General features: G+C 46.4%; 1 protein-coding gene and 1 long non-coding RNA gene across 2 annotated transcripts in view; both read right to left on the bottom strand.

Annotated features, from left to right (window-relative positions):
- The window catches only part of LOC142047211 (uncharacterized), a 190,810-nt gene that overhangs the window by 49,612 nt on the left and 116,124 nt on the right, over nucleotides 1-25,074 (bottom strand). The window lies entirely within an intron of this gene.
- Nucleotides 4,190-17,261, bottom strand: RAB39B (RAB39B, member RAS oncogene family). Its single transcript, XM_032788209.2, has 2 exons — nucleotides 16,563-17,261; nucleotides 4,190-8,026 (listed from the first exon to the last, which is right to left on the bottom strand). Exons 1-2 carry the CDS (start codon nucleotides 16,775-16,777, stop codon nucleotides 7,600-7,602), a joined length of 642 nt encoding a protein of 213 aa, XP_032644100.1. The 5' UTR covers nucleotides 16,778-17,261; the 3' UTR covers nucleotides 4,190-7,599.

Genomic DNA, 25,074 nt, shown 5'->3' with positions numbered 1-25,074 from the left:
TTCCATGATTTCAAGTTTGAGAGCTGGGGAGAAGAGTGCAATTGCCAGAGGTAGTGAGAGAGATTAGGAGCGAGAAGTGAAAAGTTCCAGGTTTATCACATTTCAACAAACCAGTTGACCATCCACAAGGAGATGAGGGTAGGCAAGTAGACTGCAGTCTTTACAAAGAAGTGACACTCTAGAACAGGGATGGGCAAACTTTTTGGTCTGAGGGCCGTGTCGGGTTTTGGAAATAGTAGGGAGGGCCGGTTAGGGGAGGGGGGCCCCCATCTCCTATCTGCCCCCCACACACACTGGCTCTCTGTCCCTTGACTGCCCCCTGCTGTCCCATCCAACCCCTCCTTCCTGTCTCCCCAGGACCCCTGCCCCATTCAGCCCTGCGCTGCTCTCCCCCCGACCCCATCCACACCCGCACCCTCTGACCACCACTCTGAACTCCCTTCCCCTCTATCCAACCCGCCCTACCCCTGTACCGTGCTGCCTGGAGCACCAGTGGCTGGTGGTGCTACAGCCATGCTGCCTGGCTGGAGCTGGGCCACGCTGCTGCCACGCAGCACAGAGACTGGGTCAGGCCTAGCTCTGCAGCGCCGCTGCCCCAGGAGCTCACAGCCCTGCTGCCCAGAGCATTGCGCTGGCGGCGGGGCAAGCTGAGCCTGCGGTGGAACAGCATAGGAGGGGCCAGGGGCTAATCTCTTGGGCCAGGAGCTCAGGGGCTGGGCAGGAAGGTCCCAAGGGCTGCATGTAGCCCACAGACGCTGTAGTTGGCCCACCTCTGCTCTAGAAGGTCACTGACAAGAGACTAATGAAAATAGAAAGTGGGGCCTCTAGTGTCTTATTAAAAGAGCACAAAAGTTAAATATATATATGCAGGGTATCCAGAGAGAGCCTGATCTAAATTATCTACTCGTTCCTAACCTTTCTGAGATCGAGACCCATATTTGTGATCTGTACCTGGGCATGCCATAGCTATTGCACCAGTTACTGCATCTTACCTGTTTCTTGTCCTTTCTTCTCTATACTGGTGTGTTTTGCTTCACTTTCTCAACTGACTTCCTTTTGCACTGTGAAGGCAGCAGTTTCTCATTTCTCTTCCAGATCCCTCCTTATTCACTCCTTCCCTTTCCTTTCTGCCAAAAGCTAACTGAAGAGTTTTCTTCCACATGAAAGCTCTGCCAGGGACAATTATTTCAATAAATTGGGAGATCTTGGGCCTGGTAGCACAGTTCTGTGGAGTTTGGGGTAATAGTTCTATGTGAGAAGAGAAAGCAGAGAAAATAACTGACAGGAATTACTGGGTGAAGTTCTACAGCCTGTGTTACACAGAAGATTACAATGATCTCTAATTTGTCAACCTAAAATTCACCAGGACACACAGTGCCCCTCTGGGCAGGCTCAGCGAGCAGATTTCAGAGATTGTTGCTCTCCTTCCTCCCTTGGTGCATCCCTTTCCTTTCCCCCTGGCTTCCTCTGTCGTGCTTGGCTCATCCTGCTGACTGACTTTTTGTCCCCCGAATGCAGGCTTCTCTTCTGACTGCTAATTAACTTTCTCCAGTGCTCCCAGCTTCACACTGCTGATAACCTGGTAGCCTGAGTGTGGCTCTAGAGCAGGGGTCGGCAACCTTTCAGAAGTGCTCTGCCGAGTCTTCATTTGTTCACTCGAATTTAAGGTTTTGCGTGCCTGTCATACATTTTAACGTTTTTAGAAGGTCTCTTTCTATAAGTCTATAATATATAACTCAACTATTGTTGTATGTAAAGTTTTTAAAATGTTTAAGAAGCTTCATTTAAAATAAAATTAAAATGCAGAGCCCCCTGGACCAGTGGCCAGGACCCGGGCAGTGTGAGTGCCACAGAAAATCAGCTCACATGCCATAGGTTGCTTACCCCTGCTCTAGAGCAATCAGCAGAAGACCAGAGCTGGGAGCAAACTGCCTCCAATAGAGAGAAACAGCCCATGCTGTGGGGACAGGAAATTGCTCATCAGCTTGCTATCTAGACCGGGGGCAGCAATTCCTTGACCTGGGTTTGAAAGCTGGCAGTCAAACCAGGAGTACCGATGGCTCTTCTGCTTAGCTCTTCTGTCTCTCCCTTGTACTTGCCACAGAGATCCATATCAGTGGTGGCGCTGGGATAGGGACATGCAAGCAAGGATTTTGTGGTGGCCTGTGCTACCTGTGTGATCCTTGAGAAGAGCATGTGACACTAAATCAGGGGTTGGCAACCTTTCAGAAGTGGTGTGCTCAGTCTTCATTTATTCACTCTAATTTAAGGTTTTGCGTGTCAGTAATACATTTTAACATTTTTAGAAGGTCTCTTTCTATACGTCTATAATATATAACTAAACTATTGTATGTAAATAAGAGTTTTAAAATGTTTAAGAAGCTTCATTTAAAATTAAATTAAAATGCAGAGCCCCCTGGACAGTGGCCAGGACCTGGGCAGTGTGAGCACCACTGAAAATCAGCTTGCGTGCTGCCTTTGGCACCTGTCCCATAGGTTGCCTACTCCTGCGCTAAGTGGTGCAGGCAGCTCAGGAGCCACTGCCCTCACTGCTTCCTGTCCAGCCTTGTAACAAGTGACTGCCTCTTTAGGGGCTGGGAGAGGGCGGAAGGAATCTTGTAGTTTCCCCACCCACTTTGACTCCCCAGGCAGATTATAAATACATGTCCATTCAGAACTACCTTCATAGTGTGACTTGTAAATGCTTGTGCCAGACTGGTCCCCTGCAAACCATCTGCCAAGAATTACCTGCTGGAATTTGGTGCACAGCGTTGGCGGATGATGTCTGTTGGGGGATAGTGAATGAATTAGCAGAGATGGGGCAAAATTGGTTGGATAAACTCATAGGAATTAGTTCCCTACCCCAGCTTTAAGAGGCTAGGAGATGCAAGTGAAGAAGTGGGAGTGCGGTGGCCATTGGAACAGGGTAATTCTCACTAATGGGATTAGGAGGGTTCTGCTGTTTTCTTTCTGCTTTTCTAGCCCCATTGCCCCAGTTACTCCCAGCTGCAGCATGCTCCAGTTTGGCTCATCTCTCTGTGCCAGACTCCGTTGCTCCTCTCGGCTGAATGCGGCAGTAGACAAGAAAGGGGCTAGTGGATTATTGCTTTAGCTGGCAGCTGTAGATAGTGGAGCTGCTTGTGGTTAAGGGCTGCCCAAAAAGTGTGAAGGAATCACATAAGAATGTTTCTAGTGAGGGGCAACTGCAGGCCTAGGCAGTTTTCCACTGTTTTTCCCTGGCACCCTCTCCCCTGAGGTGGATTAGTATGTCTCACATTGGGGAATTTCTGCCTAAAGCTGCTCTCTTTTGGATGGCTTCAAGGCAGTGATTGCATTTCTTCACTGTGCCAAGTAAAAAGCCAAACGAAACGTTTACAAGCCAGCCAAAACTATTAGCAGCTAGTGCTTTGGAGTAGAGAGGGATCAGCAATAAAACCCAAACAGTATCCCCACCAGTTGCACCCAACACCCAATCCTGAGAATTTACGTTTTGAGCATAATGAGCAAGCAGAGCCGTTCTGTTCATGGTGCAAGCAGTGGGGGCCACTCTGAAAAGAGATTGAAACCTTTACATAAACTTAAAATGTCTCTCCACTAAACAGAGACCTGCTAATGGGTTTCTGAACCGCTCCCATTCCAGGCTAACTGGTCTCTGAACGGTGGAATATAGCCTTATGCATACAGCCTACAGACTATAACCTTTCTCTGTTTTTTGTTTTTAAACCATTCTTTAGGATTTGATTGCAAATCCTAGATATTAAATAATGGTGTTTTGAAGGAAAAAACCTACAGATGGTCTAACTCTGCAGATTCTGGCTATTTAGTCTTATTCTCATATTATAGTCTCTTTAAGTTCGCTTTGCTTTATATGGGGACAAATCAGCAGCTGGTAGCATATGTTCTAGCTTCACTGAACTCAGTGGAGCTAGGACAAGTTACACCAGCTGAGGATCTGGCATATGGTGCTTTAATATTTTGAATAACGACTGTAACTGTCACTGGCTGTGAAGCAATGAATTACTTTTAAAAAAATCCATTGGGTTTTTAGAATAATTCCTGTTGAGTTGTATTGACTTTTGATAGACCCCTATTGATTTTCCTAGGACTCTTTCACAAGGACAATGAGCACATCTTAAATAGCGGCCACCGCACCACGCATCATTAGAGAAAATGCATGGTAGGTTTGTTGTAAACAGAGTGCATGTTGTTTTATTTTGTATTGGATCTTCAGTCACGGTTGCTGTGTGGAAGTACAGAGTCACTAGATGGCTTACTGATTAAGAATGGGAGTGCGGGGGAAGGAAAAAACACAAGTTTTTCTTTACAAGATTTGAATTTCACATAATCACATTAACAATTTTGCTAAATACAGGCATGTTTCATTCACATACAGCTAAATACAGTGGGGGGGGGGTTTCACATTTCATTACAGTGCATAACAGAAAGCAAGGAACAGTGTACAGCATACTTTATTCTGGAGGTTCTGAGAAATTCCAGTCCAACATGCAGATTGTATGTTTGTTTTTAATCTGTGACCTGTACCACAAAAAGTGTTTTCCTTTGTCCTAGAGTAAAAACTCCTGGATGTTTCTTTTGAATGATACCATCTGATTTCTCTAATGCCTCCTGCAGTAGTCAAAGCACTAAAACCAGTTGTTAGAAAAGAACGTTTATCAAAGCCTATAAGGTTTTTCATTTTAGAAAAAGAAAAAAACAGCCCAGACTTGTACACATGACTGTATTACGTTGTCTATTTGTTTTTATAAGCTGCCTAGAAAATGTAAGGAAATAGAAAACAGGTGTACACAATGGTATTTTATTCAATATTAACCATGTCCTTTTGTTTCATTATTTTTAATATTTAGTTTCAGACAGCACAGATTTTTTCTCATACTGTACCTTTTTTGAACTATACTTACAATACAAATTCAAGGTTTATTCAAAGCCTGAACAAGCTTTTTATGATTTTTCTAAATTTTATATTTAAATACTAAAAACCCGACCCCACTAACTGAAAAGTAGATTTTCTCTATCATTTAAAAAAAAAAAGGAAATGCAGTGAAAAGCTCAAACATTTTCCTCATCGGTGAGGTCCTGCTATGCTGACTCATGAGACTTCGGTGATACAGGAAACATGATAGGCCCCAAAAGTTTTACTTCCATCTATGTTCACAGAGTATTACTTGATTAAATCAAAGTCCCTACATTTAAGACAGATTTGTTGTTTAAACTAGAAAATCGGAGACAACTTTAGCACTGACTCAGCCTTGAAAGGCTAAAATGGTAGCTTGGCATATTTTCCATTCAGTGACTAAAGGTACATAAAGACAAGTGGGCCCTTTTAAATATGGCTGCTCTTGTTCGTGAAGAGGAGAGACTGACAACTCTGGGTGAATGCTGCATGTGCCTCACCACGCTCCACCAATACCCCTCAGTTCTTGCTGACATCAGGGCAAGCTAAGGGGGGATCGCCTGCAATACCCATGTTGTTGTAGGTCTCTCCTGAGCCAAGACTCCCAATCATGCCAAATTGGGCCATTCAAGAAAGAAGTTTTTTAATGCTCGCTGCAGACAGAGGGCCATATCTACCGTCTCTTGAAAGCATTGGAAAAGCTTCCATGGACTTCAGTGGGAGTTGAATGGGGGTCTTAGAGTTAGGCCAGCAAACTGAATACAACTGTGACCTAATCAAGATTGACCATTGGTATTCAGAAGTAAAAGGCTGTTTCATTTCCCCCAGCCAACCCCCATTTCAATATCCTCTGGATCTACATTTGCTGGCATATTCACAGTGGCATACCATGTTTGCTCTCACCCGCTGAGCTCAAGGATTCCAAATGTTACTAGCAAATTTAAAGGGTAAAATATTATTCATTTTAATTTTTTTACAGCTTTCATACCTAAGCAATGGTCTTGTTATTTTTATGATACAGTCGGGCTCAAATGGTACAAAATACAAGAACGGCTCTGAAGCAAGACAGATTCAACTTGTCAGAAATCCTACTCTTATGGAACATGGTACCTTAGAGGAGCAATTAGAAGTACTTTATTCTTGTCTACCTGGAGGCCTGTATTCAAATGCTGGATCTCTATGTGGTTTGCCTAATTCCTCATAACCAAATTAACAGTTTGGCTTGTAAAGCTCGCAAACTTGAATAAATGTCGCTGTATGTTTTGCTAACATGTTGATCCTCCTCGGCACAATGCAGGCGCATTGTTACCCATTTGCATTCCAAAAGCTTTAGTTAATACAGTACTTACATGAAGCAAAGCTGAAATGGTAGATGGTGTTCTCAGAAAATGGACACTTGTTATACCCTTTGTAAGTCAACTACCTGCCCAGTGTAGGCCCCATCTTGGGTAGAATATAAATAAAACAAAGAGAAGACATTTTCTCCTATGCTTCTCTCTTCTTCCCTTTTCACCCTCTCAGACACTTCCACTTCCTATGTCTCTCCTTCCCCAGATGCCAGTAAAGAAAGCAACCCAGTAAGAGCAGAGAATGCTGCCGCTAGTCACTGCTTTCAGTACCGGAACCAGCTCTTTCTCTTGTTCTTTAAAAGAAACCTCCATCTTCAGGGATGTGTGATGCTCTTGATTTAAATCTTTAGTTTTCTTTTGTTCTTTCCTTTTTTCCTAAGGAGCAATGTAAGTTTACAGTGGAATGCTGCCAACGTCACTCTATTTCTGACAGTAAGACAGAAATACCTGCATTTCCCAACTGATTGCTAATCACTGGTTGTCATGACCCATCTGTGAGATACTGGATGTGAGGATATACTTAGGAAGCTTTATACTCCTGATCTGTTAATGATATTGGCAATCCATATAGTCGAGGTACTTCTTCTACAATCATGTAGAGAGATAATAAGTATTTATAAATTCATCCAATAATTATAATTGGAGCTGTCATGCTGGACTTGGCCCCTAGTCTCAGCTAGGCAGGGCAAGGAAAACACCCCTCTTCAGGGGGATGGAAATGCTTAAGTTTTAATTATCAATAAAATAACCCTTATTTTCCTTTTAAAGTACCATATTATAGTCTTAGTCTATGTTTTAATGAAGTACAAGACCATTAAGCCCCAAAAGTGTGTGTGCCACATCTGTAAAATATGTTTCTTTTGAGTTAACCCTGGAAGTAACATTCAAGAATGAAAACAGCACTATATTCTAATCTTCCTGGAAATAAACTGTTGTTGTAAACCAAGATATTTTCTCTCCTCTCATGTGTGTTGTATTAACAGACTGTTCAGACTGTGGCTTCAACACACGGCATACAAAAACAGTACACGTAAAATTCCCTGTTCTGTACCATCTCATTCAGATCCCCTCTTGGTCTTATGCCTCCTGTCTCCTATAACATAAACATGCACCTTTGTTCATTCTCACATAGGTTTGTAGGCCCCCACCCACCCGTCCCCAATTCTTAAAGAGGTTATTTGGAACTGACCATTTCTTTCCTGGTTCTGTTCCTCGTGTCCAAAACAAGGTGTGAGACCATTCACCATGCTAGTGTTACAATCCCTTTCCATCACACTGAGTTCACTTAATAGAGTATGTTTGATTAGTAGAGTTCATATCTTTTCTCACTAGATGTGATTAGCACAAGCATCTCCTATCTGATTTCACCACCTCTTCTGAAGAGTGCACTACGTTCGGTACAAATCCACTCTTTACCCCTTCCCAGCCCTCCTGGATCGAAATTTCCCCCCTTTTAACAAGCTCGTATATATCTCGAGTCAGGTCAGTGAAGGCCTTCTCCACGTTAATGGCATCCCGAGCAGACGTCTCAATGTACTTCATCCCATATGCAGCAGCCAGTTTCTCAGCCTCGTGTCTAGTGACTTGCCGCTGTGTGTCAAGGTCGCATTTGTGACCTACCAAAATGAAGACAATCTGGTAGGGCTGGACGTGCACCTTTGTTTCTTCTAGCCACTCATGGACGTTCTGGAAGGACCTGCGGTTTGTAATGTCAAATAAGAGGAGCCCGCCTACTGAGTTTCTGTAGTAGGCTCTGGTGATGGATCTGAAAAAGAACCCCCCCCCACCCAACAAAAAAGTAAAGATCATTTTAGAAGTTGCACATTTGGGGGGCAAGTTTTATCCTGTGGTGGTGGTTGAAATTTTCATTTCCCCAAACATTTTTGACCAGCTCTATTTGTTAGCCGGTAGTTGGGTTCAAAGATTTATAGGCAAGAAGAGGTCATTATGATGATGTAGTCCAGGGGTCGGCAACCTTTCAGAAGTGCTGTGCCGAGTCTTCATTTATTCACTCTAATTTAAGGCTTTGTGTGCCAGTAATACATTTTAACGTTTTTAGAAGGTCTCTTTCTATGTCTATAATATATAACTAAACTATTGTTATATTTAAAGTAAATAAGGTTTTTAAAATGTTTAAGAAGCTTCATTTAAAATTAAATTAAAATGCAGAGCCCCCCCGGACCGGTGGCCAGGAATCAGGCAGTGTGAATGCCACTGAAAATCAGCTCACGTGCCGCCTTTGGCACGCATGCCATAGGTTGCCTACCACGATGTAGTCTGACCTCCTGCATAACAGGCCAAAGAATTTCACCCGATAATTTCTGCTTCAAACCCACAACTTCTCTTTGAAGTATAAAATCTCTTTTAGAAAGACAGCCAGTATTGACTTACAGACTTCAAATGACAGAGAATGCACCGCTTCCTTTGATAGGTTGTTCCAATGGTTAGTCTCCCTCACTGTTAAAAATTACTGCCTTATTTCTACTCTGAATTTGTTTAGCTTCGGCTTTCAGTCATTGGATCATGTTGTGCCTTTGTCTGCCATGTCAGAAATCTCTTCCCGGCTACACCATGATCAAGTCACTTCATGTTTAAAGCCACTGTACCATACCCCTTCCCTAAAAGGGGTCTTTTTGGAACCAAGCACTCAGCAGGTTCCAGCTTTTTGTAAGGCAAAGAGGGCGTTTTCAAAGGCCTGCAGTGGAGTTGGAAGCTGGAGCCTAGAAACAGTGTGAAAAATCAGAGGCATCATGTGTACACACACGTGCATTTTCATTTTCTTACGGCTGCTGTAATGGCTTGTGGTAGAGGTATCACAGCCAGCACATTCCTAAGGAACATTCAAGCCACTCTCTGGTGCAACATCTACTTGAAGCAAGGTGTTGGGGACAGGGATATTGTTGATTGTTAGCAATGATACAGTTTAATAATAATGCTGGTTGAAAATATGGGGAACAAATTCCACTACAATGTTGTGCCTCTTTTTTGGTCAAAAATGTCAATCTTTTCCAAATGCTGGCACCAGCACTATTTGTTCATTATAATTTTTGTTGCCCTGTAAGACTTGAACTCATGAGGCTAGAGCCACAGAAGCCTTTACACTCCTAACTGCCACTTTTGACACCTAAGTTCAAAATGTAGCCCCTCAACCCCCTCCTCGGTTGCTGCCTAACCCTGAAGGCACCCAAAGTTTCTGGCAGGGCCGGCCCCAGGCACCAGCTTAGCAAGCAGGTGCTTGGGGTGGCCATTCCGGAGAGGGGCGGCACGTCCAGCTATTCGGCGGCAATTCGGCGGAGGGTCCCTCACGCCCGGTTGGAGCAAAGGACCTCCCGCTGAATTGCCGCAGATCACAATTGTAGCTTTTTTTTTTCTTTTTTTGGCTGCTTGGGGTGGCAAAATTCCTGGAGCCAGCCCTAGTTCCTGGGCACCTAAGTTTCCCCTGCTAAAGTCTCTGCCCATAGGCATATGCAAATCCATCCAAGTTCTGCCACTGCTGATGGAGATGATTAGAGCACTCACCTGGGAGGTGGAAGACACAAATGCAAATCCCCAGGCTGTCTAAGAGGGAAGCGAGTGCTCGACCCACGGGGCTGTAGGGCATTCTGGGGTGGGCTCACTTGATCTTCTGTGTTGCAGCTGTTTCACTTTGTATAAAATACTTAAACAGTCATTGGGCCAAAGAACGAACGACTCTAGAACCATGAGGCTGGTGCATTCTCCCCGCAGCCCCAGGTACCAGTTCCCTGCTCTAAGGGCTAGCTAAGTATTTTATACAACGTGGAACAGTTTCAACAGGAGAGACGTGTGACAGGTATGGCCCCTTCCTGCAATATCCTCAGCAAACCTTATTGAATTAAATTTAAGTGTCTTTGGAGTCCATTGTATTAAATACAAAGGTTAAGTATTATTTGGGGCCTGGATGACCAAAGGGCTATATTGAACAATGTGTAGGGTGGCCAGACAGCACATGTGAAAAATCGGGATGAGGGTAGGGGGTAATAGGAGCCTATGTAAGAAAAAGACCCAAAAAGTGGGACTGTCCCTATAAAATCAGGACATCTGGTCACCCTAACAATGTGGCAGACAAGAATGGGCTTTTGGGACAATAGGTATGACATGGATTTCCTGGGTAATCACTAGGGGAGGAGAATGCAAAGTCCCCAGGTCCAGTTATGCAAAAACCCAGCTGTTGGAAGCTCGGCTCTGAGGAGAGGACTGTTGTCTATTGATTACATGTTCCCAGATCAAAGGGCCAAGCTGGACACGGGAATGCTGGAACTATTCTGGTTCTGAGCTAAGATGGTTATGAATGTGTAACCACAAAAAAACCCTTGGTGGGTTTGGCTGAACTGGCACCTACCAGAGTCCTTGTTGGCATTGGGATAGCGATCATTAATAAAGAACATACATGCATGCTAATAAACTGAATTGTTTTTAATGTTTTCTCTGTAATGCTTTTACCTTAAGAATAAATATGCTTGCTTAGAAAGAGCTGTGGGGTAACTTGTAACTGCTGGCCATCAGAGCTGCTCATGGGCTTCGAAGAGAATGGAAAGTGTAGATGTTGGCCTGGTTATGCAGTCTGGCTTGCTGGGGATATCACAGGTCAGATAGGGAACTGTGCAGCCTGGAAAAATTCCAGCCAGGAGGGCCATAGTCAGAGATGTGGTCTCTGCCCAGGAGAGGTGATGACTGAGGAGCTGGAAGCCTACAGTGGGTGCCCTTGGTGGACCATGATGGGGAAATAGAGGTGGCATTGCCCTGAAGTGGGACAATGCCCTCCCCCAGAATACCTATAGCCTGGTGGTTAGGGCACTCACCTGGGGTCAGGTCCCTGCTCTGGATCAGACAGAGTGGGGACTGAAGCAGGGTTTCCCACACTCTGGCTGAATGTTCTAACCAGTGGGTTGTAGTGTAAAAGGAGGCCCACTCCTTCCCCTCACATGTTCACAAGAAAGAACTGACCTGCTTTAAGCACCTACTGCAGGAGAGGGTTCCTGGCTCTGAATTCTGAGTGGAGGGAGGCACCTAGCCACCTTTGATGGGCAGGGCTTGGGCCTCCCCCCTCTTGGCTAGCTTAGGTGGCTCCCTGATCAGCGTGTTGGCTTCTGGCTCCTATTGTTAAGCTTCTGACTCTCCAGCTGCATTGTCTAGGGAGCTTGGGGACTGAGGACTCCAGTGGGCACCTAAACTTACACACTGCAACGCTGAGCCTAAGTCCCCTTTGTGGATCTGGCCCATGGTAACTGAAGCATCTGGATTTTCAGGTGAAGGATGAAAAATGAAGGCCCCGATAAATGTTTTACAGTCCCCAGGTGTTACTAAAATGAGTGTGGTTTTCTTTTCTGTACAATATGTGGCATACAAGAGACTGACCCAACTCCCTTTGCTGTCAAATAGGAGTCTCTCCATTGCCTCCAGAAGAACATGGCTCAGACAGGCCCACAAAGAATGGCTCCTACATTAACACTCATATGGGCTGATCTGCCTGATGGAACAATCCCAAGCATACAACAAAGTGTAAGAAGGGCACTTTGATTGGCATTAGGCCTCTTCCTTTTGTTTCCAGCTCCACTGAATTACAGCCAAAGGTACTTGATCCTTCTACTACCAGTGATGCTTTAGGCCCCAATTCAGTCGAGCACCTGTGCACCTGCTTTTGCTATTAGGCTTCTAGTGGAAAATAGCAAATGCCAATGGATTTGTGTCCTCACATGCCTGAGGTCTGACCATTCACAGGTTCTCTGTTCTCACTGCTGCAAAAAACAGCATGCTGGGAACCGTGAGGCACCTTACAAGAGCTTTGTGAGCTAGGGCAGCTGCATGTGCAATGAGAACTGTGATGTTAGAGCAAGCCAATCTGTGCATTATTCATGCTGTAAACTGAAGTACTACAAAACCAGCCCGTGAACTTTACCCTGAGCAGATTTACATTTTGATGACAACTAAACTTGAGTAAATACCAAAGAAGCTGTAGAATGCTTGCTGACTGGTGTCTTCTGTGCAGGTTAAGGGATTCATTGTCAATCCAGACGGAAGTAGACATTTCTCTCTGGAGGAGGTCAGGCTCCTGAACACTCTTGCCTTTGTGGGATCCTCCTATTTCATGATGGAATGTATTGCTGCTCTTTTATCATGGGACAGGAATCAATTTCTCCATTTAGAGCAACCAGAATCATAGTGAGGGGTCGGTGGGTCCTGCAAAATCTTTGTGTATCCAGAGAAATTGCCCCACAAATGACTATTTGGGGCTTCCAGGTTTTGCTTTATCAACAGCAAGCAGCACTGGTGTAGTGTGATGGGAGACAAGCCACAGGGCAGAGAGAGAAGAAGAAGGATTTCTTGCCTATGCTATAGATAATCAATGCCCTCCCAAGTCTCTGGCTCTGAGACATACACGGCTCTGAATATCTGAGTTGAGTGCTATCTAGCCAGGTTCTGGAGCCTTTAACTTCTCCCCTACACTACACAGAGCATACTGCTTCCCAGTGTATTCAGTGCTTTAGCCAAGGCCCCTCTTCTCTCTGGGGCAAACTCACTAGTGATGCGAGAGGTGCATTAGAAAGATTTAATAGGACTTACGTTAAACAGTGGGAGGGGTGGGGTCTCATGGGGTCTCAGATCATATGGCTGGTGAGGCCTCCTTTGTTGAAAGAGGAGAACGTGGGGGGGAGGGGAGGATTCAATCTTTAAGCAAGATGCCCTTTTTCCAAAAGGTTTGTTAGCCGTTGGGATTAGAGAGGCGATAATAAAACCAAAAAGAAGATTTTGCACAGTCAGACAAAATCGTGTGAAAGCTATGCCAGAGAAATAAGCTAGCACACTCATGGTGGTGTAGGGTGATACTGCACTAGCTCACAAACGTTTTTTCACAGGTTGAACTACTTGAGATGCCCTTTCATGGAAACACCCCCTGTCAACCTCAGCTTCCATGTCTTTGCTACAGCAATTCCATTGTTTGCTTACATGGAGAAAGTAATTCTAGGGTAGTATTAAAAAGACAGGTGACAATAAGCTTGCTTTGATCTCATGGCTGCGGCTCCTCCTGTTTTGTAGCTGTGCTGGTCCTGGACCTGGATTAGGGTTAGAGTTAGGGATACTTCCAGCATCCTGGAATGCTCTTCCTGGACCTGATTCTGACCTCAATTATTCTGGTGTAAATCAGGAGCAACTCCACTGAAGTCAGTGGTTCAGTCAAAGTTAAGCATGTGCTTGAGTGCTTTGCTGAACCAGGGCCCAAAACAACATGGTCTGTGGGACACACAATATGCTGTGGAGAACAGTCTTACCCAGCGTGCACCTAGCTGGTTTGCTGTCCCAAATGTCTGTCATTCTGTGATTTCATGTCTTCTTGCCTTGAATGTACTGCTGAAGGCCACGCAATTGGGTAACGTTAACAAGAACAAAAGACTTTGCAACGTTAACAAGAACAAAAGACTTTGTTACGTGAAGATTTGTGCGGCCACCTGCAGCCCAGCTGTCTAATTTCATCAGGCGGCCTTTCAGCCACTTACAGGAGGAGGGAAAGATTCAATCAGCAATGGACTCCAGCTCGGAGTCTCCTGCCCAGGTATAGGGCAGACCATGCAGAATCAAGATTCAGAATTGGTGGGCCAAATTAAGACCTGGTCCAAATGGGTGGAATAGCAGTAGGTGTGAATGGGCTAGAATCAGGGGATAAGTAGCTGAGTGGTGTAATTTGCCCCCATTTAGCATTCGAGGTGTATGTAAAACAAGGGGTAAGCAGCATCAGTATTCCAAGCTCTGGATAGAGTCTGTAGCAGCTGAAAGCTGGGAACTGCCCTCTCCCAGTGGTATAAATCTGGTGTTTCTAGCTCTGAATGAATGCAAGGTATTAGACCTTAAACATGTCACTAGCTAAGGACTGAATACTGTCCATCCTGGGCCACAGCCAGTGTTGTCTGAGCAAACAGAGGGAGGGATTCAGCTGAAATGTTTCTGAATCAGGTTAACAAAATATGGCAGCTTTTTGAAGCTGCTCAGAGGTTTGGCAGGATGGAAGTGGCCCACAAGGGAGTTGGATGAGTCAGCAAAGCGCAGGTGAAAGAGGTATGATAAATACAGTTATCACATGGCTGCAATTTACCACAGGGTTCTGCAGTGAATCCCATGGATATCCCCCCCATAGTCCTTTTCTTTGCTAATGAAGTCAAGTTTGCTACCAATTAGGCCTGGTCTGCACTGGGGAGGGGGGAATGAGGGGTGTCTATGTAAGATATGCAACTTCAGCTAGGGGAATAGCATAGCTGAACTCGACGAATCTTATTGCGACTTACCTCCTGTCCTTACGGTGCAGGAATCGACGGCCGTGGCTCCCCTGTCAACTCCGCTACCGCTGCTCACCCTGGTGGAGTTCTGGAGTCAACGGGAACGCGTTCGGGGATTGATATATCACGTATAGACGAGACGCGATATGTCGATCCCCGATAGATTGATCGCTACCCACTGATCCGGCAGGTAGTCTGGATGTACCCTTAGTCTCTTAAATTACTCGTCCCCATTCAGTATTCAGTGCTAGAGGCTGTGAGGCACGCTACCACAGTACTCTCCCTATATGTAACTGTTATTCACAGTCAGCCTAAAATCCTTGAACTGCCCTGGTTGATCTCCATTCCATAGCCTAGAGCCTTCAATAGAGCTGCTGCACTACTGACCATCCGGTTGAATATTTAGATGCCTCAGCTAAGGCCTTAGGAACCTAATTTTAGGCAACCATGTTTGAAACACTTGTCTGCTCTTTCTTTACTCCAACCTGTTCCATGTTTTTCCTTCATCTTCCTCCATAAACTGCATTTTTGATGTGAGGAAGGTAACAATTTGCAATGCATTTGCCTTGACTTTCTGTGCTTGGTGAATATTTATGTCTGTTCCCATAGCTAACACGCAGAGATCTGTTTTCATTTATTTTCACTCAGGCCAGTGGGAGGCAAACAAGCCTTGTTATGTTTCAAAATCTTTCATTCATCCTCCGCCATACAGAGAGAGGCTGTGTGCTTCTGGATAACTTGGGCAGATGTTAATACACACTCAGAATGTGTATTTTGCCTACTACATCTTTTTGGGCTAAGCAGAAAATGAAACACGAAATCTTCTCTGTGCCATTGTCTTCAGCAGGAGTCAGCCATGAACAAAGCAAATGGGATTTGGCTCCAAATGGAACTACATCTCAGTCTCTGTGTTACAAATTATAATTTTGGCTTGCTCAGTATATTGCACAGATACTTACAAACCAAGTCTGAAGAGGGTATGTCTGGCACTACATCTTGCTGCTCCACAGACTGTTTACATAAAATAGCATCAATGGACAAATAATTCATAATGAGATCGAGGGACCATTTTTTTCTGGCTTCCAAGGGCCTGATTTCTCAACCTTCACATATTAACAAGGACGGTTTTTCTAATCGGAGTTGTACTAACTCTTTCGATTTCATTCATTCCACCTCTGAGGCTTGAACTTATTGTTCTGTTGCATCAGAAACCAGAGCAGGCTCAGGGAATGGAAACCCACCTAGTTCTTCGTGCCAAACGCAAAGGCCTCACAGAAAAAGCTGAACAGCTGCTAGCTAATTTCATGCAGTCAGGGCTGGACAACACCCCCAGCCAAAGGGGAAAATCCCGATTCCCTCCACCTAAGACACTTGAAAAGCCAGCTCTGCTCTCCGGCCCAACAACCAGGGACCAGCCTTTTCTCCATGTCCGGCCAGGTGTCTGGAGGGCTGCAGTGTAGTAGGGGGCGAGCCCTGGAGCAGACAGGGCAGTTCAATTTGCTCTAGCCCGGGCGGGGCTTGCTGCTTTCCCTGCCCCAGTGGCAGATGGTTGCCCAGGCCCGCGTAGGGTCATAAGGAAAGAGGGAGACGTGGGATGCGGCCCCTGCAGCCTGTGGGCGCTGCCTTGAACACAGGGGCTGTTGGGTCCCAGACTAGGTGCCTCCATCACCTCGCCCTCCGGGGGGCACCGGCTGAGGCCAGCCCGGTCCCGGGGAGCTGCACCGCGCTGGGTGCGGGCGAAGGGCCCTGAGCCAGGCTCGCGGGTTGGCTCCAGCTTTGGAGCGGGCTGGCTCCTCTCCCCCGGGCCGCCCCTGCAGCCCGCACTGCGCGGCCAGGGCGCAGCGCTTCCTTCGGCAGAGCTGCAGGCTCCATCCCAGCGGTTCGCCTGCTACCCCGGCCAGCCAGGGCGTTAACTGAACCACCCTGGCGGGCTGCAAACCAGCCCCGGGCGAGCTCGCTTCCCCGAGCCAGCGGACCCCCAGCGGGCACAGATCCCACCGCCCCTCCTCTCACCTGAATCGCTCCTGCCCGGCCGTGTCCCAGATCTGCAGCTTGATCCGTTTCCCCGGCTCAATCTCCACCAGCCGGGAGAAGAAATCCACGCCGACCGTGGGGTCCGAAACCTGGGCGAAGCGCCCCTCGGTGAAGCGGCGGATCAGACAGGATTTGCCCACGGTGGAGTCTCCGATCACGATCAGGCGGAACTGGTAGAGCCAAATCGCTTCCATGCTTCCCCGCAGCGGCTCGCCCAGGTCTGGCCTCGCGGAGCGCTGCGCCCGGGGCTTGCCCGGTGCAGTGCAGCCTCTGCAAAGCCCCTAGTGCTGGGCACGCTCCGCACAGCCCATGCCGAGCCCCGCACGGATGCGAGGGAGGCTCTGCGGCCAGCAGGTGCCCGGCGCTTCTGCTCACAGTCCTGCAGCCGGGTCCAAGGCAGGCACCCAGCAGAGGGCGCTGTAGGGACAGTGCCCACCAGAGGGCGCGCTGCGTCGCCCGTACTGTCCACCAGAGGGCGTCTCAGCCTCACTGCTGCTGCTAGGTGCTGGCTCTTATTTAGGAGAGAAATAGAAGCGCTACAAGGGCAGGTCTGCGTGGCAGGTGGCTATCAGGGAAGCCTTCAGAATGCGTGGGATCTCTGTTCCCCTGTCCAGTCATGGTTTCTGGATGCTGGGAAATCTTCTTGCAGGAGATGCAGGTGGCAGGATTGCACCCCCGCCTCTGTCGCCAGTTCTGCAACACACACGCGAAATGTCTTTGCTGGAAATGCAAAGGTCAGATGGTCTCCATTTTGCCCCAGACCAGCCTAGAGTTCCCTCTTCGCCAGCCTGTTGTTTTGCTTTTTTAATCAGGATCCGACATGCATCTTGCTACTGATCCGTGTTTCCTGTTGCAATGGCAGAGAAACGCTTTTGTAATGCATTGAAAAGAACTTGGCAATGGCTGGCCTGGTTACAACAGCAGAAAGGGGGTTGGAATGAATTTCCAGCTCTCATTCAAGGGCTCCAACCATTTTCCCCCCGCTGTGTTAACACAGATATCTAGAGCTATAACTCAGCAGCCTAAATCCAGGTCAGCAAGGAAGGACTCCAAGAAAAGGTTCTGAATCCCCCTCTTCGGTACCCCTCACCAAAACAGAATCCACCCTGCATACAGGAAGATCAAAGCCTCCAGGCTCAGGAAGTCCGAGCTTGATTAAAACAGAAAAACAACCCGATGCTAGAAGGCTTCCAGGGCTCTATTATTCTGTGCCTCCAAGCAGGGATTACAAAGGGGATAGTCCTCAAAGGCACCCGGCTAGCTCCAGAGAAGAGGGTTCATTTCCCTGCAGCCAGAAGAATCGCAGCCCTTCCTCCAGTGTGGGCTTCAGTCGCAGAGATGCCCAGGGTTGTAAAGATGGAGAGCTGGTGAATAGGGGATGCTGTGGATCACAGAGCTGATGAAATGGCAGCAACATCAGCACCAAACACTCTGACTCATCATTGGCATCAGCAGCTACTGTAATCTCTAGGATAGAGGAGCAGCCGCCTTCTGACTTACTCTACCACATTGACTAGAAAAGAAACTACTTACCAAAAAAAAACCACCCTAACACAACAGAGATTCATACTGAGCTGAAGACAAAGGAAATTAGCAAATGGATCAACCTGGTAAAAGAGGAGGAGCATTGTGCAAGGCTTATTGTGCAAGCCACCTAGACATGCTGGCAGTGAACATCTAATATTATCATGATTTATTATTTCTATGTTGGGAATCCCCATAATGTGCTAAGTGCTATCCTCATGTACAGAAGACACTGTCCCTGGTCCAAAGAGTTCACAATCTGGATAATAATGCTTTTAACTGGATGACTAATGGAACACTTTGAACATGAAATAAAATAGCTACGCTGGTATATCTTTGCAAATATTCACCCCTAAAACAAGTGGCTAATGAAAAATATTCGAATTAATGAATTATTTAAATATCACAAAACTTAGCCAACTCCTTGATTAAATTTGACCACTTTTATTTTTGCAGTGTTTTGAATGAGCGTTCCTGTCTGCTACACACGATAGTTTTTTGAGCAACATCAGCGTGCTTAGTGCTGTCCGAACAAAACGACAGAAACAAGTATCTGTATCTAGTAGCTTTCATCCTGAGGGAGCACACAGCATTTTGCACATTTAGAAGTAGCTCCACCCATCACTTGCAATGCAGCCATCTCTGGAGTGGAACATGGCAGCTCTTTAACACCACATAGCTGCATGATACATCAGCGCCATGTAGGACAAGATAATTAGATTATAAACTCAGGGCGGAGACTATCTTTAACTTTGGTATTTGTAACTAGTACAATGGCACGTTGATCTTGACTGAACTCTTTAAAATGGAAAAACAGTATGCTGAAAATGACAACAAAAATATTGTTTGAAATTTTTAATGTAGCGAATTGTGAAGAATTCAAGTGTTGAAGGTATGGACAATTGGCAAATATTTTGATTAAGAAAAAGGGCCATTTTTTGAACAAAAAGATTTGTTTTTGTTCAAAAAATTTCTACTAACTCTAACACTGACCTGGTAATAAATAAAGAACAACTGTATCCAGGTGACACTGCAAGGGCATTTATTTAGGCAGATGTGAATTTCCTAACTTGGAATTTTACCAGGATACTTTAGTGTTTTTATGCCTGTAAAAAATGTCAAGTGATTTTTTTAATGGACTTTAAATATATAAAAAGAACAGGAGTACTTCTGGCACTTTAGAAACTAACAAATTTATTTCAGCATGAGCTTTCATGAGCTACAGCCCACTTCTTCAGATGCACAGAATGAAACACACAGACAGAAGATATTTATACATACAGAGAACATGAAAAGGTGGAAGTACGCATACCAACAGGAAGAGTCCAATCAATTGAGATGAGCTATCATCAGCAGGAGAAAAGAAAACTTTTGAAGTGATAATTAAGATGACCCACAGAAGATGTGAGGAGAACTTAACATAGGGAAATAGATTCACAAGTACTCCTGTTCTTTTTGCGGATACAGATGAACACGGCTGCTACTCTGAAACCTTTAAATATGTAATTTATTAATTTAAAATATTTATGCAGTACGTTCTCATTTCAGTAATATCTTGGGAATGGAGGGAAAGGATGCTTCAAGTTGCTACAGAAATAAGGCAACAGTGTGATATTAAAAACATTAATCAAGGTTAGCTTGAAATTAACCAGAGCGTTGTTAGCAGTAATACTCGGCACGTATCCATTGTATTTTACCCAACAATTTCAAAGCGTTTTGCAAATGTGAATTAAGCCTCACAGCAGATCTCGCTGCTTATCACTATTTTTTCACACTTCGCCTCCCCCCATGTGTGTCTTACATTTGGACATTACAGAAGGCTAGTGAATCTAATGTTACAGTTATTATTAGCCATTGTTTTAGAGCACTTCAGCGTGTATTAGCCACTTCAAAGCATTTCTGAAAGATGAAGACCTTGCCTCTGTCCTTACAGGAGTCCTAGTGCACAACAGCTGAAGGCCATGGCAAACAAAAGAGAAGGATGAGTACGGCAAGGGTTACGATAATAAAGCCACTTGGTTACTCAGCTGCAGGCAAATGGCCAGCTCCAAGGTTGCTAGCGTGTGCCTGAATTAACTTATTTTCTGTAGCTGAAACAAGAAGAAATGTACCTATGAGAGCTATGAAGAAGGAGGAGGTGGCATCATGAACTGGGACAGGAAGGATGCTCCACTAGAAAGAGGGATAAATGTGAAGGTGGGTGAAGCTAACAGAGTCCCCAGACCTGGTATGGTGGATGTGGCAGGTAACTGCAAAGGAATCAGGGCTGAGTTCACAGTCTGATCACTGAGCTCCAGTGTGGCTTTCTTCAATGTGAGGGGACCGAATCTCAAGGAATTCCCTGAGCATCAGGGTCTGTATTTCCCACCAGACAAGCCAGTAGGGTCACAGGAAATATCCTTATTTTTATTTCCTTCAGACACATGAATATAGATGACTATAAACGGCATGACTAGGCAGCCCAGACCTTAATTAGTAGCAACTGAGAAAGCAGAAGAAAACGAGAGCTTCAGAGAAATTTTGTTCTGGGGCAATTTTGGAAAGTGATAAAGCTGGTGCCTAAAAGAAACAAAAGTGTGCAAAATACCTACTCGGACTAGCTAGCTAGAGTATGTGAATATTTGCAGTCAAGTCAGTAATCTGCAGAGCGCATAAATGGACAGGAGAGATCTTAACAGTGCCACATAGCGTATCAATGGTATGTAGATTAAAAAAACCCTTTCAGGACTCTTTCCCATTGCTGTAATGACAGAGTGCTGAAGGAGTTCTTTTAAAAAAAAATCCCATTCTAGAGGTCAGCCGAAGATTAGTGAACTGCATAGTTCAGCCTACAGCAGAAAGTTTCAAGGCTGCCCTGAGGCACCATTCACATCAGCACACCTGGAGAAACCTTTGGCACTAAGCTAGCAGCCAGTGTGATGCAGGGTTCCTTGCTAGTGCCCTTCATGTCCCACACGCTATCTCTTTAACATGAACCTGGAAAGCCTCATGCCAGCTTTGAAAATGGCCTCAAGCCACATCCGTGAAACCAGCTTAGCACATTGGCAAAAAAGGGGCTAGCTTCTTCCCTCACTTTTGCCCTGGCAGCCCACTGAAATCAAAGGGTAGGAACAAGGCCAGCATTTGGCTCAAACTAACTGATGTGCCTCAGAATTGCGCTGACAGTTAACCACTCGCAGGACCTCTCCAGTGCTGGCAGAGCTGAACAGTTGTGTAGTGCAGCCTAGGGTCAAGGCCCCTCTGCCGGGTGGATGGGGCTTACCATGTAGGCCTGGCTGTAGCTAAAACATACATTTGTTTGCTGAGAGCCTCTTTAGGCTACAGAGGACATGCCTTACTCAGAAACTTGTTTTAAGACAGGAAAATCCAAGGGCCTGAGGAGAGGCCCTTTTTCTGGCATGGCTGCTGATGGCTGAGGCTTTAAGTGTATTTTGCAGGGAGAGGGCTTTTAACATGCAATTCTAGCCCCGTTTCAAATCTGTGCTGGGCTCATGTTGCTGTGCCACTTCAGAGGCAGCTGCACGTTAGTGAAATTAAGCACTGATAGCTAGATAGTTTGAAAGCCAGTTTAAACACCTAAGTCAATTACAATGGGAAGCAAGCCTCTGAAGCCCATAGGCGCCGCTGAAACTTTCTGCCCTAATCCATAACTCTTACACTGCATTTTTCACACATAGTTTGCTTTATGATCCCCATTTTGCAGATAAGGAAACAAAGCCAGTGTGCGCTAGCAGGACTTGCTGTATCTCCTACAGCAAGATGTGCTATCGTCTGTTCTTCCCCACTGTGGCAGGGCCTAGCTAGCTATCTTCTGGGCAATATGCCCCTGCCAGCAGCCATTTGCAGGAATTACTCTGCAAAGTGCTAACACCTGTGCGTATGGTAGAGGAGTTCTACCTCTTGCTGCAGCTGCCCTGCACTCCTGCCTTGGAACTGAGTGTAGAGGGGTACAGTGGGGAGGGGAGCAGTAGTTCCATGGCATAACCTCCTTCACCCTAGATCCTGCGCATGGGGCAGGGCTTGCTCTACTCTGATCCCAATGGATATCCCCACAGGAGTTAACACTGTGCCAGGCAGCACAGACACAAGCCCCGGGCCTGTACTGCCTTTGGGGAGGGGTCTTTTCATGGGAGCGGGGCTGAGGGAGTTGTGCACAAGCTGCTATCTCTGCAGAGGGGCTGGTGCACGGCAGGGCTGGATCGTTCCTTTCCCTGCCAAAGCCTGGCATGCTTTGAGTTTGGAGGCTGCCCACTCAGGCTCCTCGCTGGGCCCCCGACTCCCTCCCTGAGGCCGCCCCTCTGCCACACACTCTCTCTCTCTCTCTCTGTCAGGCAGGTAGGACACTGGGAATCTCTCTTGCACTGAAAGCTGAGTGAGTTTTCCTCTGCCTCGCCCAACACTAATGAGATAAATCAACTGATGACTGAAAATAACACAAGTGAATTGTGACTAACTAGCCAGTCACTGAAAGGCGTATGTGTAAATCCTTTCGCTCCTCGGCCATGCAATGGGGTAAACACCAACTACTGGGGGTTGCATCTGCTCTTCCCTCTGCAAACTGGGCAGCTTTGCTGGCCATGAACTGGAGCACCTGGACCATGCACCCTAACAGCCTGAAAGCCCCCGACGCTGCTGATTGAACAGCCTGCCCCCCGGGGCCAGTCTCCCTCCCAGTTCAGAATTCAGCCACCTCTGCCACTCATTGCAGTATAGTGGGTGGAAGTGTTTGATCAGCTGATATGTAGCTGCACAGAGCTCCTTGGCGGATGGCTCCTTTGTTGCTGGCCCTGCAATTGCACTGTGGCGGAGACCTGGCCACGATGGGGCAGTGATAAGCATTGCTATTCGGTGTAGCCCTGAGAGAGGTTGTAATGAAGCGGTAGGCATCTCTACATCCCACACTGCATCTAGCGCTCGCGGAATCTTCAGGCCACGCTTGTTGTAAAGTTACCCAGTCTACAAACAATGAGCCTGTCTGAAACCCCAGCCCTGTTGCCTCTGGGCATGACTCAGGGTAGCAGAGGGGCAGGGGCTGAGCCAAATGGTAAAGGCAGTGGGGAAAAATTCACACTTGCTGTCTTGCAGCATTCTTGCTGCAAACAAGGAGTGGCCGTCACAAGAATCGCACCGCTCTGCCATTTCAGCAGCAGCTTTCAGCTGCTGGGGGGTGCACTGCTTGTCTCAAACTGCACTCAGGGGACAGAGGCTAAGGGGTCCTTTTGGCACAGGGATCACCCCAGAACTGCCTGTCCACTCAGACCCCAATCCTGCTCTCCTCGGCCTTCATGGGAGCAAGAACAGGTCTGGGGCACCACAGATGCAGAAGACATCTTACAAGTAAATACAAGTTTCATGCTCACAAGAGAGAACCAACACGGAGCATAACTGGGGGCCCACTACTCACCTGTAAATGAAGATACCCCCCTCTCCTACCTCAAATGAACATTTCTCATTGCAACCAAATAAATCCCCCAGCTTCCCAGTGGTGGAAGCCTCTGCTTTGGCTGTTGTCTCATCATTAAGCACACTCATCCTGCGAGTGTCCAACCACGTGCCAGCACAGAGTGCCACCACTCAACTACCGGTGTTCCAGAGAGCCAAAGAGCTGGCAAAGGTGCGCTGGAGAGTCCAGATTTTCCTGTGGCGGTGACACACGGTAAGTGCTATGGGAACATGTTTATGGAAGGTATTTGTGCTGAAAATGTAAACAGGCCCATTCTGAACGTCTAGTGCTGCTACTGTGTGGTGGTGTAGCCATGTTGGGCCCAGGATATTAGAGAGACAAAGTTGGTGAGGTAATAGCATTTATTGGACCAGCTTCCGCTGATGAGAGAGACAAGCTTTCAAGCCACACAGAGGTCTTCTTCATGTCTCAAGAAGAAGGGGAAGAGTTCTGTGTAAGCTCAAAAGCCTGTCTCTCTCACCAACAGAAGATGGTCCAATAGATATTACCTCACCCACCTCGTCGCTCAGATGGCTCGCTGTGAGATTAGCAAGCAGCTGTGCTGTAGCAGTTCTCCTCAGCTAACACAGCCCTCTGGCAAAGGAGAAGTCTCTCCGATTTAGGAACACTATACGTACTTTAATGAGTCCAACAAGCGTGTCCCCACCATTCTATAAATAACTTGCTGTCTCTTCCCCAGAGACTGTTGAGCTGCAAATTAGCTCACGCAATGGCCAGAATTGGTACCTGTGTTACTCTTCCTGTGGCGAGTGCTAATCGGAAACACTCATTTTCTGAAATGAAGCTGGTTTTTCTAGGTGAGGCATAGCAAGGGATAGATGATCCTGGGAACACTTTCACACATGCATGCCTCTGTCACGTGAGTAGTTCCATTGTCTTCAAAGGGCCTACTCCAGGGAGCAGAAACAAACAGGTGCGTATAGCTTTGCAGGCTCAGAACCTTATGATTCATGAAATGAGCAGCTACAGTGTTTCTTAAGCTTTTCCATTCTATGACACCCTCCCACCCTATAATACAACGTCTAGCCAGCAAAAGTAGGAGGATGGCATGAACCATCCGCTCCGCCCCGCTCCGCCCCGCCCCGCCCGGCCCCCTGAAACCTGTTTGTGATGCCCTGAGAACCCATGATCTGCTATCACTTTATGATGCTGCTGAGACACTAACTTCTCAGTTTAATGCTTTTGTTTAATAACATTTACTACAGTATTTGGAAGTGGTTTGAAAATTAATTTAAATGGTTGATTAATAAAAAGGCAGAATTATAATTGTCACTGCTAAATTGACAAAATTTCATTGATGATGCACTTTTTAAAAAGAGCGCTGCAAAAACAGGGCTTATATTTCCCCCCAAGAAATTTTAGCATAAACACAAGAATGTGGGGAGATGCCACACTGACATCACCACCTCTAGGCAGGGCCGTCCTTAGCCATAGGCAGAATAGGCAGCCGCCTAGGGCACCACTAGGTCTGGGGGCACCGCTCTGCTGGGAGCCCGGACAGAC

Source organism: Chelonoidis abingdonii, chromosome 8 (assembly GCF_003597395.2).
Source record: "Chelonoidis abingdonii isolate Lonesome George chromosome 8, CheloAbing_2.0, whole genome shotgun sequence".
In the NCBI taxonomy this organism is placed as follows: Eukaryota; Metazoa; Chordata; order Testudines; family Testudinidae; genus Chelonoidis; species Chelonoidis abingdonii.
The sequence above is the reverse complement of the archived record's forward strand: the minus strand, read 5'-3'. Positions and strand labels throughout refer to the sequence as shown.

Bases quoted from the DNA above. Each gene is read 5' to 3' on its own strand.
- RAB39B (XM_032788209.2), bottom strand. From the start codon at position 16,777: ATGGAAGCGATTTGGCTCTACCAGTTCCGCCTGATCGTGATCGGAGAC. The intron at 8,027-16,562 runs GTGAGAGGAGGG...GTTCTTTTTCAG, and splicing joins GCCGGGCAGGAGCGATTCAG to ATCCATCACCAGAGCCTACT.